At 40.0% G+C, this 14,718-nt stretch overlaps 2 protein-coding genes across 2 annotated transcripts; both read right to left on the minus strand.

The window, feature by feature from the left end:
- Nucleotides 1-279: 279 nt before the first annotated feature.
- LOC136277685 (uncharacterized) lies at nt 280-2,689 on the minus strand. The gene is made up of 3 exons (XM_066160144.1): nt 2,568-2,689; nt 1,891-2,074; nt 280-1,147 (listed from the first exon to the last, which is right to left on the minus strand). Exons 1-3 carry the CDS (start codon nt 2,655-2,657, stop codon nt 921-923), a joined length of 501 nt encoding a protein of 166 aa, XP_066016241.1. The 5' UTR covers nt 2,658-2,689; the 3' UTR covers nt 280-920.
- LOC136277625 (protein sidekick-1-like) lies at nt 2,669-14,430 on the minus strand. The gene is made up of 18 exons (XM_066160001.1): nt 14,407-14,430; nt 14,096-14,148; nt 13,682-13,824; nt 12,704-13,000; nt 12,118-12,162; nt 10,972-11,274; nt 10,439-10,735; nt 9,806-10,144; nt 7,953-8,249; nt 6,998-7,291; nt 5,875-6,162; nt 5,391-5,693; nt 4,662-5,125; nt 4,382-4,476; nt 3,728-3,884; nt 3,234-3,300; nt 2,715-2,839; nt 2,669-2,674 (listed from the first exon to the last, which is right to left on the minus strand). Exons 1-18 carry the CDS (start codon nt 14,428-14,430, stop codon nt 2,669-2,671), a joined length of 3,597 nt encoding a protein of 1,198 aa, XP_066016098.1.
- Between the last annotated feature and the right edge of the window lie 288 nt (nt 14,431-14,718).

The following is a 14,718-nucleotide window of genomic DNA, read 5'->3' on the forward strand; positions in this document are numbered from 1 at the left end:
GTAGATCTTTATACCTGTAGATTTGTAGTGTAATTCGAAAAGGACGCGACGTTTGACTGTGTTAAGACCTTGCTTCCTCAATCTGCCAGACAGATGTCTTAATAAAAGTCACTATAACTGATAAAGTACCAAATAAGACTCGACAGGTATGTTATGGAACGAAAAATTGCAATTAGAAGCAGCAAACGTGCCGACTCTGCTATTGTTTAAGTATTAGGTTCTGTTTGCAATAAAAGGGCATAGTTAGTAGAGGAGTCTCCTCTACTAACTATGGTTGTACTGAATATCACGTTCAAGACTACTGTTAGAGCTAATTAATTTGATTTTATGAAAGCTAAAGAGAGGTGTTATTTAGTTAATGAGAAAGGAATACCCGGAGAAAAAGAACTCCGAATACTCTCTGTACGAGTCATCCTCGAGACTCAAGGGTTGTAAGTCGATTTAAGTCAGGGAAAAAGAGCCCCAGTAAGAAAATTTCCCCAAGGACTCTCCCGCCCTGAATTAAAATGTACTCACATCTCCTGGGTCCCCGGGGATGAATAGGAATCGAATTCGAACCTTCGACCTTCCGATTAGTATTCGGATGTTTCTGCCACTGAGCTATAACAGACTAGTGACAGGTTAGGCCGTTTATCTAGGTCTGTGGTGACAAACTTCCTGTATACTGCGAAGATAGGAATGTGAATATGTAAAGCTTATGCCCAACGATGATGTAAACGAAGATGGTGAAAATGGGCATTGCAGAAGTTCGAATGGAAGGGAAGCATAAAAAAATTTCGACTCTCATTTCTAATTAGCTTGCAACTATTCCTAGCAAATTTTCGTCTACCAAGTAATACACTTTATTTTATCTTTTCTCCATTCTAGATCAATATATGCATGGTAAGCTGAACATCTTGAGATATTAGCCATCATGTGCTTTAAAGCTTCGAAATATCATCGACGTCTTTGGTACTCAGCGTAGCAGAACCGGTCATTTTACGATTCAACTTCGTGGTCTTCCTCTGTGGCGTAAGTTTTGCAAAGGTCAGTAACTCTCTCATGTGTCTTGCTTTCATCTCAGTTAGAGTTTTTACCATATGTTGAACGAATTTTTCCGTAAGTAACTTCATTTCATCAATATTTTTTTCCTTCACCGTCGACAAACCTGTAAACAACGTTGAACGGTGAGCTAAACTTTGTTACTTTATTAATGATTTTTGTCTTGAAGGGAGTGGCAGAGGAGATATTTTCTAAGTAGCCTCTTTTTGACATGAAAAAAAATTTCCCTGGTTTCAAATCAAACACAGAGCGTAAGAGGATTGTAAGCGTTAGCGCTCACTATTCCAAGCGCGCGTCGAAGATATATCTAAATTGTGTTGGATTTATAATTTCGTATTCTCTTCAATTAGCTGGTTTCGAAACACACCCCCCCCTCCCTCCCTTCTCTCTCAACCGAGAATAAGTAAGAAAAATAGATTGTGACTCACAACCAATTCATACTTGCAAAACATGTTAAGTCAACCAAGTTTAACGAAATGAAAATCAGAAACAGGTGACTGGGAAACTGAATTTTCCGAAGGATTCGAGTAATCACTAACTTTCCTTTCAATATGCTAAATTCGACGTCGAAAAACATCTATCTAAGCAGCTTTGTTGATTGAAAAACGTTTTAACCGTGTTTAACAGCTATGAAACATTTTTTTTAGCTTTAAAGTTAAGGAGTTATGAGTTTCTCGCCTCCTTTCGCGTTTAGCGAAGTGTTTTATGGATCTACTTTGAGTTCCCATTTTCTCTTTGAGGTATTTCTTTTGTTATGATTGGCGACTGTAGTTAACATTATTTTGCGTTTGGTTTCAGAACATTTGAAATCGAAATGTGTTCTAATCAGTATAATTGGTTATCGCTTACCGCAGGCGTGAACTCTTTTCCGCTCTCGTAGTCTCCGGATTGCTTCAAAGAGGAGCCCCAGGGCAGCAGCTGTTATTGCACAAGCGGCTATAATGATAAGTGTGCTTTGATAAAGGTCACTTTCTTTGTCAAACAAACCAGTCGAGATATCTTGAATATCTTCCCTGTCGCTCAGTCCCGATCCCTGTGGCGTAAGAACAATTTAAGTTGTTCATTACCGCCAAAGAAATTATGCTTACCGTTAAAAGAAAATGAAAACGCTGGGGGATTTCATTATACTGATATGAGTCCTTTTATTTCATTTATAGCATTGCGAATCTTTCCTGTGCATATTTTGGCTTGTGATTTCGAACAAAATCGTCTTCAAAATCGCCGTCTAAAACCTCGAAGTATTTCTTAAACAGAATTGTAAATTTTGGTTTCATATGAAGACAGTTAAACGAGGAAAATCGTTTTCAAAGTTGCTTATATCCATTGGATGATTGAAATAACGGTTGAGCGAGAAAGCGGGACAAGGCAGATGAGTGGTGTTGGAAGTCATTATCTTTTAGAAAGCAATCCCATCCTCTTTTAGGCTTACTAATTAAGGGCAGGTAACAGTTTTCTAGCTATTAAAAGGATGCTAAAAAGCATCTCAATAAAGCCCAGTAAAAGACGTAACTAAGACTCATACTCACCTTTATAGGTTCGACAAGTTGGTCAACATATTGAAAGATCTCTGCTTGATGCGAGCGCATGTAACCATGGAAACACTTTCTAAGGCGCATCGAATCTCCTCTTATGACTACCCCATACGCGGTTTGATAATCAACGATTTGGGTCACTCGAATTGAAGGCTTAGAAAAGAGATCTTGGCGCATTCCACCGGCGTATGTATCTACTAGGATACCTTCGACTTCTCTGTTGATGAGAGCGTCGGAGAGTTCTTCTAATGAGTGATAGTTTTTCTCTGAAGAGAGAAGATAAGATTCTTTTTAGCTAGGTCGTAGTGACGATACAAATCAAGATTTGATTAAGACTGCGTGCAACCTGTTGATCATGGGTATTTCTCTGGTGTCTTTTATTTAAGTTTCGATAGAGCAATCATAACGTGGGATTACACAAACTTTGGCTCACTTCGCTCCGTGATTTGATAAGAATACTTGAGTCATCCTCTAAAACAATCATTCGAAACTATATATAATCTCATTTTCAGCGTTTCAGGCAGTTTATATTGAAACTTTTTGAACAAAACTATCAAAAAAGATTTGTCTCGTATGTCAAAAATATGACAAGTCTATGGCAGTTCCTAATTACTGAGTTAATGAATATTTGTTAATCCAAACATTGATTTTAACTGAAACCTTTGTTTAAAATCGCATTTCGTCTGATTCCAAGATAGTATTCAGGAGAACCTTGAATTGCTCCAACCTAAAATTAAAAGATCATAATTTTAATGAAATATCAAACTAGATTTTGCATTATTTTGTAAGTTCTCTAGCATCCCCCGGAGAGCACATTCCTTGTTTCTGCAAAATATATTGAGACAAGTTATCCGTGGAACAAGGGTATTTAAATGGACACAGTCTCATAATTTAATTTTCTCTTGCATGAACTAACGACCGTCACAGTTGTCGCCTAAGGGAGGAAAAGAGGGGGTTTGGTTGTGCCATGATGAAATTTGTGACCCCTCATTGGCCATCAACTTTCCATAGTTCCCCTAGTATTCTCTGCTGGCGAAGATTGATCCCCTCCCGTCCCCCCTGAAAACTGTGTGATCCTTCCAAATAAATTCTCCACCCCCACTCCTCCAGGTGACAAATAACGATCAGTCCTTATTAAATCTGGTAGTAGCTACCTTGGATCCATATATTGTGGTTTTGCTATGTGCAGTTATTTCTGTCAGCGCTGTTGTTAAAGCCGCCACGGTTATTGCGATTATGACGAGACCTGTCAACACCCAACCCACAGCAAAAATGCGACCCAATTGGCCGATTGGGGAACGGTCACCATAGCTACAAGGAAAAAAAAACAATTTCACTGGGGCTCTCTTTAAATATGTTGGGACATGGGAAACTGAGTAAACCTTATGTAGGCAAGATCTAAGGCTAAACTTCCTGCGAGGGAGACATGAAAACCCCCACATAGTTTTGGCTCAATCTTTAAACCACATGTAAAGTTAAACTTTCCCAAGTATGGGGAACAAAGTGTGCATGGATCTTGGCCCCCTCGAAAGTTGGCCATTATTAGCTGTATGCAAATTGAATATCGTAAATTTATCTGCAACCACTACGTAGCTGTGTGTGGCGCCAAAATACAGCCAAAGGTCACAACTGTTATCTTCATGCACATTTATTAAATGGTTAACTTACTGCCCAACGGATAAAAAACGAAAATTGCGGATGCAGTCATAGAATTCAAGGCTTGATTTATGCAATTTAGACAATATAACGATTTGAGCCTGCTAACAATTACTATATCATTTCCTATTACCAGTCGATCTGAAACATACCCAACGGTTGTCATAGATACGAACGACCACCACACTCCTTCCCAGGCTCCGTGGATAAAAGAGGTAGGGAAATGTTGATTATTAGATTTTGTATCCTTGACATAAATAAAAAAAATGACAATGAAAATATGAAAAAAAACAATTGAATAAATGCAAATAAATTAGGAAAAAAATGTGTTGCAGCAATATGTTGAAATAATTTTGTATTGTTATCTCTCGTTTACAAGGAGCACTGCATGTGTGTCAATATGAATCAAATTATGTACTAGTCCCAACTCACCAGTAACCACATTATCAGCCCCGCAATATAAGCCATCACCAAAGATAGCACCACAACAGGCCAGCACGCCATGAGCGTTACAAACATGGCGTGCTTCACATCAGAGGAATCCTGGAAAGTCAGAAACGCCACCCCAGCAGACTCAACAAACGGTGAATACCCCAATCCTCCCCTGTAACTGTTCTGCAACCTGTAGCCGTTAACCGGAAAGGAAAAATCCGTCTGGTTATCAATATTTTCCAGAAGATACTCTGACCTGTTTTGCTCCGAAGTCCCATTATTTCCACTGCGGCTGAAGTCCAGTTCTGATTTTCCATGTGCACGGCACTCGCCACAGCATTCATTGATTACTTCTTCGAGAAGGCGTGGTATGATAACGCCAGGACTGCTTAAAGACATCAGATTGACATAGGGAGGGTAATTTCTCCAGTTTGTCGTTAGATGCTTATGGCAACGGCATGTTTCTATGGAGACAGAGGAAGCGGAAATAAAGGCGTTTGTGCAATCTTGCTATGTATAATTTCACGCGTGATTAGCGCGGTGGCTTTCTCTTCATAGTGAGAGGTCACCAGAGAACGATGGAGGGGGAATTGACCGCATGGACGTTGCACCCATAAAAGGCAGGTAGGGGGTGGGGGTGGGGATAGGTCTATTACAGAGGTCCTTACCCATGTTTTACTAGTCAGAAGGGGATTGGTAAACAAATATATACAGTCTATCTCCACCTACCTCCAAATGTGACACCCTTGGGTCCAGGTCCCTGGTTCGATATGGCTGCCACGGTTATTTTATACACTACAAGTGGTTCCAGATCTCGAAGTATCATAGAAGTGTTCTCATTCCCAACGTCGATGCTCATCACTGGCTCGAAATACGCGGGCAGGTCTCCAATAGAAACAGCTTGATAAGTTACTCGGTAACCGACATAACGACCGTGTATGAATTCTTGAGGGACTGGTTCCCAGGAAATGGGAATTTCTGTAAGACTCGTGTGGTTTTTTGCTATTATTTTTGAAGGCGGTCGACTTGGTACTAAGAACGAAAAGGTGCATGACGGGTTACGTTTCATTTCTATATCAGTAAGTGATAGGAATAGCACACACACAGAGATATATATACATATATATATCTGTGTGAAAATACTCCTTCAACTCTTTATAAGAAGAAAAATTATTTTGGTTGGGGGGGGGGGGGTGGTGATTTTTAAACCCACCATCTTCTCCTGTCTTTGCAACAACTGAGCCCGACACCCCGTCTCCAGCACTGTTAAACGCCCAAAGTAAAATTCTGTACTCCGTTGCTTTGCTCAGCTGAGTCAAAACCACTGAGTAGGCTCTTTCCGTTATCACTGGGCCAGTTCTGTTACTGACGTTGGTATATGTCAGGCGGTATCCTCTGATTATGCCATTGCGGTGTTCCGTGGGGACGTCGAGCCATGACACCAAGAGACTTTGGGAATGGAAGGCAGTCACGCGGATGTTGGAGGGAGGTGCTGAGGGGGCTACGAAGAAATTTCGGAAATAATTAGTATCCAAACGACTGCAGGCGGAGTGGGGTGTCATTCATTGGAAGTTCGAAAGGAGATGTGCGGAGACCTTTAAGATTTTAAACCTGTCTACACGCGTTTTTCGTTACCCTGTTAAAGAAACATATGTCTACATTGTGGCATATCGAGCTTAGAACCCAAAGTCTACCATACTGTTCACTTGTTAACTGATTTAAGAGCAATTGTTAATGGCACACATGCAGGATCGGATATTGCTCCTGTCCGCTAGGGAAATATTAGGGAATGTCCACTCAGCCAATAAATGAAGGATATTACACGACGGAAAGAAGATACGAATTTTATGTGCGGGTGGCAAGAACATAAAATTCGATTGAACACGAAAAATAACAAATGAAATAATAATATCATAATGGTGATGATATCAACTGTGGATCACTTCAGAATAAGAAAGACCGTCAACCCGACTGATCACAGCCTTTGTGACCAGCTCCCAGTGGGCTTGCTAGCTCAGTTGGTAAAGCAATGCACCGGTATAGCACAGGTCATGGGTTCAAATTCCGTAAAAGTCTGATTTTTTTTGAGGCCATATTTTTACTACTGCACAAGAAGATTGCTTTCATATCTACGTCTTTATCTGCAGTTCACATATATTATTTTCATATATTTACAGTCATTTTTTATCCTTTGTGAGAGTTCTGGGCTGGTTGATTAGTACGATTTTAGTTTTAAAAGGTAATCTTTTTACCGGGTTGATCGACATTTCTGACCAACAAAATGATATAATATGTTTTCAGTACTGAAAATATTATTTAATTTTAACCATACTTACCACCTTCCCACGTTTGGGCGTAAACTGGCAGTGTGTAATTACCGTCTGTTATGCTAAAAGCTGCAATTTGCACCCCGTACGCAGTAAAGGGACTTAAGCCAGTTATAGTGACATGAGTGTCCTTCCTGCCCACTGCGGTGACCTTACTTTGACTCGGAGAAGCTCTGGTGAAGTGCAAAACTCGATAACCTTGAACAGATTGCGCATCTAACCCAGAGATTGGACTCCAGGTTACGTCAATTGTGGAGGCGCTCGTACCCAGAGCCTTTACGTCCGTGGCAGTCTTTTGGGGAGCTGAAAGAGAGAAATATTTGGATTCTTTTAAGCTGAGTGCTTAGGTAGGTGAGTAAACGTTCAGGTGTCCTGGTCTACTCCTCTAAGAAGATAGCTAGGCTCAATTTCAGCCTCAAAGAGGAGGATTGGGGGAGGAAGGGTCGCAGATAAAAATTTTCTCTCGCCTTCCTTGAAGAGACTTGCACTAATCCTCTTGCTTATGTATCAACGGGCTGGTTACCGTGCAGCGAGAAAAGTTAGCCAAATGTCTTAGATTTATACCGCCGACACTCTTTAAGTTCACGCGTTTTCGAAAAGCTGAATGATAGCATAATTTGTATGTCATCTACCTTGGAAAAAACATTTTCTCACAAATTGGGAAGGGAGGTCCACTGGTATTCCAGGATCCCCCTGGCTGCGTCCCAAGATTGGCCAAGCTTCTGTACGCTTTTGAAGCCTTATAAAATGAATTTTCGGATTGTTATCGTGAAAATAGTAATATATCTCGACCAAGCTCTATTCTTTTGTGAAGTACTCACGTAGCGAGATCTATTTCGTGCAATATGCTCTTCTCGGAGGTGGTGATGTTATGAAAAATTTTTATGGGGAGACGCCAGAAAAATTTTTCCCTTTTTCATGATTTTCTTCCCCTTTTTCGCGAAAATCTGTGATTGATGCTTACCTGGGTCACCGATGGAAACATTGATCAATGAACTCCAAGGACCAAATCCTTTCCTGGTGAAGGCTCGAACCTTCAGACTGTAGTTGGAATATTGGTAAAGGCCCGCGAAAGATGCGGAGAGATTACGGCTGAGTATTGTAGAATTTCGCAAATATTCTCCCTCTTCATCGTAAATCTTTACCTGGTAACCTCGGATTATGCCCTTCTGAAGTTCTTTCGACACTGGCAGCCAAGAAAGTTTGATGCTGTTGGTGCCAGTAGGACTTCCTGTCACGTTGCTAGGAGGGCCTTGAGGCACTGAAATTTTTCAATAAGGTTCACTCAGGGGTGCAGTTTTAAAGTTCTGACTGGTTTAGCCACAGTGCACTTTAGTCATGGCTACACATAAAAATTAAGTCGTTCAGAATTACCTCTATTATTTTTATTGTCTTTTCAAATATCCTGTTAGCGATGACCATCGATATTTGTGTTGTCGCTAAGATATCAGTAACTGTATTTTCGCTCACTGGATGTCGGTGGCTAATCATTCAATCAGTTATTTATCGGGTTTGTCTGTTCATCGGCCAATAATTCAGCGAGTCTCCATCAATTAAGAGTCAAAGGGCTAGTCAGTTCGGTAACCGGTAACTTGAGCGGCCTATACTAAAGAATTCATTGTTGTGATATCAAATTTTCATGCGATGATTTTCGAATATCATCAATTTTTGTTTCAATTGAATCAACTGTTTTATACAATGATTGTCATAGTACGGGGTTTAGGACGTAGGCGAACAGATGGTAGGCGAAACGAACTGTAGGTGAAACGACCGTAATTTGTCAGTTCAATAATAAGCAGATCAGTCATTCTAACAATTTCATCTATGAGTCGCACTATACTGACCTCCCTCGTCTGTCCAGCTCTGTGCCGCACGAAAGGAACCATTTCCTTTCCGTGTATATCCCGCTACATATATAATGTACAGTGTATAAACTTCTAACTCTGTCACGTTCTTTTGGTTGATTAAGGGGTCGATTTTAAATACTGTGAAGTTTGATGTATCTGAATCGTCAGCTTTTTCTATCCGCAGCACATAACCCAGTAAAATCCCAGGGACACTTGCTGGCGTTAAAAGCTCCCATCGAACCATGATGCTCGATGAACTGCTATTGGATGCCGTTAATCGATAGGGAGGAGCTTTAAGAACTGCGACAACATGAGAATAAAATTAGGTTGGAATATGCTTGCCTCACTATACGATGAGCCGTTTGCCTCCACTCCACATTCATACAGAGCTCAGTTTGTTCGTCAAACCAAAAACACAATAAACACAAGGGCATTTCAGAATAACTGATAACACCATAAAAAGAAGGCAACGAGAACATAAGCGAAAACAAGTTGACTGCGTGAAGCGTAGGAAAAGGTGGGTGACTAAGATGTAGTTGGTTTTATTTTGTTACTTGATTACTTGAGGGCGTGAGGACAACACGTAGCGTAGTGAATGGTAACGATGTTTCAACAGCTGGGTTAATTTTGAAGACTTTTGTTAACAAGAAACGGACCTTAACATCGATATGCATATTGTCCATACTGTTCTCTATACATTTTGACAATCAAGAACCTCTTTAGTTGGTGATCATTTCCCTGATTCTCGTTGTCATTTATTTTATTACATATTGTAAGAGGAAAATTGCTGCTTGTCACTCTAAGGGATCTAAGGGTCTGAGAGGATAGTACTCATCAAAGCTTTGAACTGGGAAGTCGAATGCATATGGTAAAGAATAGATAAGTAATAAAATAAATGACAATAATTCGATTGGTGTCACTGTACCGGAAAGAGACAGCTACTGTACATTTTCATCATAGTTAATCATACCTCCTTCGTCCGTAGAGACATTGAAAACAGCACTATATGGTCCTTTTTTGATAGTAAAAAAGGCTGCTTGCATGGAATACATGGTGTACTCTTCCAAATCCTCCAGTGTTACCCTGACACTATAAGTGGTGTTGGAGACTTCTCTTTGTTTTCTCTTTGTCTGAGTGGGAAAGAACTCTGTTCGCACGGTAGAATTCACTGCATTGGCTTTAAAAATCTTTAAGACATAATGGCGGATGATTCCGTTGAGTTGCTCAGCAGAGTAGATTTGGAACTCGACCGCAATTGACGTAGAACTTATGTTGTACCCGGTCACGTTTGCCGGCGGGATGTCTGGGGCTTGAAATTTAAAGATAAAGAAGTCAGAAATTCAAATTTGTTCTTTTTTTGGACATTTAAGATTAATGAAATACTTCTGGCGTCAGAGGAAGATTATGGTTTGTAAAACTGATCATATCTTGCTCCCCACTGTTTTTTCCTTTTTTTTTTTTTAACGCTAGAGAGCTCAGCCTCCTGTCTTCATGGTGGTCATTGTTCATTTTGTGTTAGGAGGGAATTTTTTTTTCTCTTCGCATTAGTCACCAAGTGGGTATGGTTCCTTAAAGTAGATTCTGAATAATGAAGCACTCTTACTATCTTCGCTCGTGCGACATGTTATCGCACTCGTGAAATTTGATTGGCCTTTACTGTTAACTGCAGCTCCTTGGATGCTGTATTCTTGAAACTTGGACAAATTTCTTACTTCACCGCTCAAGCTTGATCCATCAAATTCTATCGTTCTTAGGTCACCTGTCAATAAGTTTGTTATGTTGAATACATATTTGCTGATTATTCCAAGACGTAAAGTTTCGGAGACTGGTTTCCAACTGATTTTTATACTTGTAGAGCTTGTGTTTTGAGCTGAAATGTTAACAGGGCTACCAAGTGGAACTGAAAGAAAAAAAAACGGTGCAAGAAATAAATAAACAAGTTTTAAAGGAGGAACGAAGGAACGAAGGAACGAAGAAAAATGATATGCAATAAAACGGCCAAAGGGCGACGAAGCAAACAAGTGAATAAACCAGCACATAATCAATGGCAAAATAAACTGAACAAAAAAAGGGAGATAAAAAAGCAATACACGCGTCACTTGAACCGATATGCAAAACAATGAAATATTTACTCACCGTCCTCATCCGTAAAGCACCTTACAATTTTGCTAAAATTTCCGCGCTCATTTGTGTCGAAGGTAGCCACCCTGATGTCGTATTCCATAAATTTCTCCAATGATGTTACAGTGGCATTCAAGATACTTTTGCATGTACGGAAGGTCCTCCACAGCTCAGATACACGGCCGCGAGGCCTGAAATGTAACTCGTAACCAATAATTTCGAGGCTGTTGACTTCGACAGACGGTGGCTCCCACTTTACCTCGATAGAAGTGGAACTGGTATTGCGGCATACCACATCGGTCGGTGGAAAGCGCATTACTGGAAGAAAAGTTATAAAAGGGAATGTATAGATACCAGGGCCTAATTTTTCAAAAAGCAGATGACGATATCTATAAATAAGTTTTTTAAAAAACTAGCACTGGATATATATTAAACTAGAGAATGACATTAGCTTACCCTTCGCATCGATGGGGCCTTATCGTAAAGCAATTCAATTCTAGAGGTTTTAGAAGGTCAGCCAAAAGCTTGAATGTCCTATTTTACCATGACTGATACACGTTCTTTCATAATTGCGCTTCTCCGTTACTTTTGAATTTCTTTCTAAGAAGTTCCTTGTTTTTTTATTTCATTTTATCAAAACCCCGTTGTATATCAAAACTGCCCTGATTAAAGAGGTAGCTGTTATCGGCTGATGAGCTTGGTGTCCATCTTTAACAAAGAGAACCCCAGGAGATGCTCCCTTTGACATTCTGTACAAGTAGGGATTTCATGAGTTGAAGCGTAAGAAAAGTTTCGGGAGTCAATTATTTATGATTTCAAAACAGCCTTTGATATTCGCCCTTGCATTATTTAATGTTTCAATGTTTTTTAAAGGCATTCAGAAGAGTAGGGAATGAATCTCAAGGTAAGGGAGGGGAGAGGGAGACAGGATCTTATTTTCCAGCATAGAAATATAGTTTGTTGGCCGGGAGAGGGGAAGAGAACGAACCTGGCTATATACCATTGCATATTGAACGCGCGTTTGAGCGAGGATTGTTAACTATACTGACGCAAGCGGAAACAAAATTTAGCAATGTTTTGTAATTCAGGGCTTTGACATTCTAATTCGTAGCGCAAAGAGTTAATTCGAGCTGCCCATACAATCAGTTCAGGTTTACTTACGCCCCGCTGTCGTGAAGTATTTAACGTCACTCGCATTCCCCATATCTATTCGTAAAAAAAAAAAAAGTGGTAAGTACATGTGTATTTTGGGATATGTTGAGTTTTATATCGAGCAGAGCACATTTTTTCGTTCATTGAAAGAGCACCCTGAACACGAAACATTCAGACCATTCATGCTGAGGGAATCGAAATACTACAACCAAGGGTGATCATGGGCCATATTTGAAGACCATTTATAAAGAACAGTGGGCAATACCGACAACTTCCCCACGTTCACCCTTTACACCGTAGTATTAGTGTTCATATTCTCCACACTGTTCTACTTACATTTCCTATGGTTTTGACAGGGAAAATTTGTTGGACACTCAGGAGCTTCTTTAAAATTTGTGATCATTTCCCTTATTCCTTATATTTGATTCTAAGGTGATATTGAAAGGAGAAATTTGAAGCCAGTCACTCTTAGGGGCCAAACGGTTAAAGGAAATCTAAATAGCGGAACAAATGATTTAAGATAATTGGGAAAGGATAATTTGATTAATAGCAGAGCTCAAACGCGCACAGCGTAGCCCCATACTTATTACTCTACCTAAAGTGGTGGTTACAGAAAGACTCTCGCTTTCCCTTCCAACTCCACTCTGTGTGTATCCAGCCACAGTTAGGTTATATGTTACCAATGGTTCTAGTCCTTCTATAGTAACGAAGTTAACGAGGTCATTTACGGTGGTAACTATGACGTCTGCGCTTCCCGCTGGTCTGATGAAAACCTTATAACCCTGGAATATGGCGGAAATACTCGGTGGGAGGCTAAGATTGTTCCATCTGATGTGAATTCTTGTATCTTCCACAAGAAACACGCTTACATTTGTAGGGGCAACTTCTGGAACTGAAGGAAGAAAATGTAAAGCTAGTGATACCGCTGATTATAATTTCTTCACATTTCTGCCACGTTGAATTGAGTGCCGGTCCTGATTGGACTTTCCATGAAAAAAGTCAGCGTAATCCAAGTCAAAAGTTTTAGGACACTCTTCTTTGCAATATCTACTTCTTTCATGCTTTCGAAAAGTGATTTATAAGTGATATCGTCTTGACGAAAGGATATAATGTTCTGCATCAAACTATCGCTGTCGGAATTAAATTATTTTAAATTGTAGTTACTTGAACTATTTTAGATCTATTGTTGCTGGCGTTGCATCAGTTTCTCTGAACTGCTCTTGGATTGGTCAAAAACACTCGTTCTACCATCTCATCCAATCGGATGCACTATTATAGCCAATGGCAAGCTAGCAAGTTGCTCGCATTTTCTTGGTTCAATAAGTTGTTATTTTTAATACTCAATGGCCTGTTGTCATCTCTTTCCTTTTTATTTTGTCTGTTGAAGCACTTTCATTAGCTGTAATTTTAAAATGCCGCAAAATGTATATCAATGTAAGCTATGCTTCGTGACATAAGAGGCGGCAAATAGAGCAAGTTAGCCCCAAGGCGTTAAAACATTAGCACACTTCGACCTTCTACCTCTAAAGTAAAATTTTACAGGAATTTTGAGTTGACTAATGCAACTGTTAACCGTTTTCAGCTGTAAGTTCTTCCAGCTCCAGAGGCATGTTGTACAGAAGACCCGTGGATGATATGCTCTGTTTAAGTTTTTCAATCCATCTGTAGTCGCTAACGTTATAAACGATGGTGAAATCTACAATCACGCTACCGTTCCTACATGGAAAAATAAAAGTATCAGTATCCTGGCCGGCAGACCCCTTCTATTCGCCAAAATTTGGACTAGCATTCCAACCAAGTGGGAGTAGTGCTCCAAGTAGCCGCTTCATGCGAGGGAAACCTGGAGGGCCACTTGGCTCGAGTACAGAATTAATCCTGTTTACCCTATCCTAGCCGGCAGCCTCCTTCTACTAGCCAAAATTTAAAGTTGTACCTATTCAAATAAGTAAATAGCATGCACACGTGTGTGTAGAGAAGCCATACGAACCTAAATTCGTTTACGTTAACAGAAACCCGGACTCCCTCATAAAACCTGGTGACCTATGAACAAATAAAATAGGGAATTAAATAGAATTATAGGAAAACCGTGCATTGTGTGACGATTCAAATGAAAGCTTCTGCGTTGCACTTTTATGCATAACGTAATGTTTTCTAAGCGGCATGTGCAAGATTGCATTAGTTTTAAATTCTTTTGATAAACGCGAGTAGATAACCATACAAATTGTTGCTAAGTAACAACACTTTCACGAGGTACGAGGCTCTTTAATTTAGAATGGGGCGGTTTTTAGTTCAACTCACATTGCTTATGATGTAATTCTTCATTGATCTGTATGGATCTGTTTCTGGTGAGGTAAGATCTTCATTCCAAGGCTGATTTTTTATTCGAGCCACAACTCGGCAACGTAGCGGAACCAAATCTGCAGTGAAATTTGGGTTAGGAATCTAATAATGGGCATTGGCTAGACACGGAAGAATTTATTTCCATGTTTTGGTTTACTAAAATGAAAACTTCGAGCTGACAGAATAGAGGTGGCAAATTTTCGTCCCAACTGCCTCATTCCACAAATTTAAAAGCTTAAAAAGTATGTTTCCTCTATGGATCCATACAAA

The sequence above is a fragment of the Pocillopora verrucosa genome, chromosome 13 (assembly GCF_036669915.1).
Source record: "Pocillopora verrucosa isolate sample1 chromosome 13, ASM3666991v2, whole genome shotgun sequence".
Lineage (NCBI taxonomy): Eukaryota > Metazoa > Cnidaria > Anthozoa > Scleractinia > Pocilloporidae > Pocillopora > Pocillopora verrucosa.

Bases quoted from the DNA above. Each gene is read 5' to 3' on its own strand.
- LOC136277685 (XM_066160144.1), bottom strand. From the start codon at position 2,657: ATGCGCCTTAGAAAGTGTTTCCATGGTTACATGCGCTCGCATCAAGCA. The intron at 2,075-2,567 runs GTGAGTATGAGT...CTTACGCCACAG, and splicing joins AACTTGTCGAACCTATAAAG to GGATCGGGACTGAGCGACAG. The intron at 1,148-1,890 runs GTAAGCGATAAC...CGTTGTTTACAG, and splicing joins GAAAAGAGTTCACGCCTGCG to GTTTGTCGACGGTGAAGGAA.
- LOC136277625 (XM_066160001.1), bottom strand. From the start codon at position 14,430: ATGAAGAATTACATCATAAGCAAT. The intron at 13,825-14,095 runs GTTCGTATGGCT...TTTTCCATGTAG, and splicing joins GTTAACGTAAACGAATTTAG to GAACGGTAGCGTGATTGTAG. The intron at 3,885-4,381 runs GTATGTTTCAGA...TTTTCCTTGTAG, and splicing joins GTATCTATGACAACCGTTGG to CTATGGTGACCGTTCCCCAA.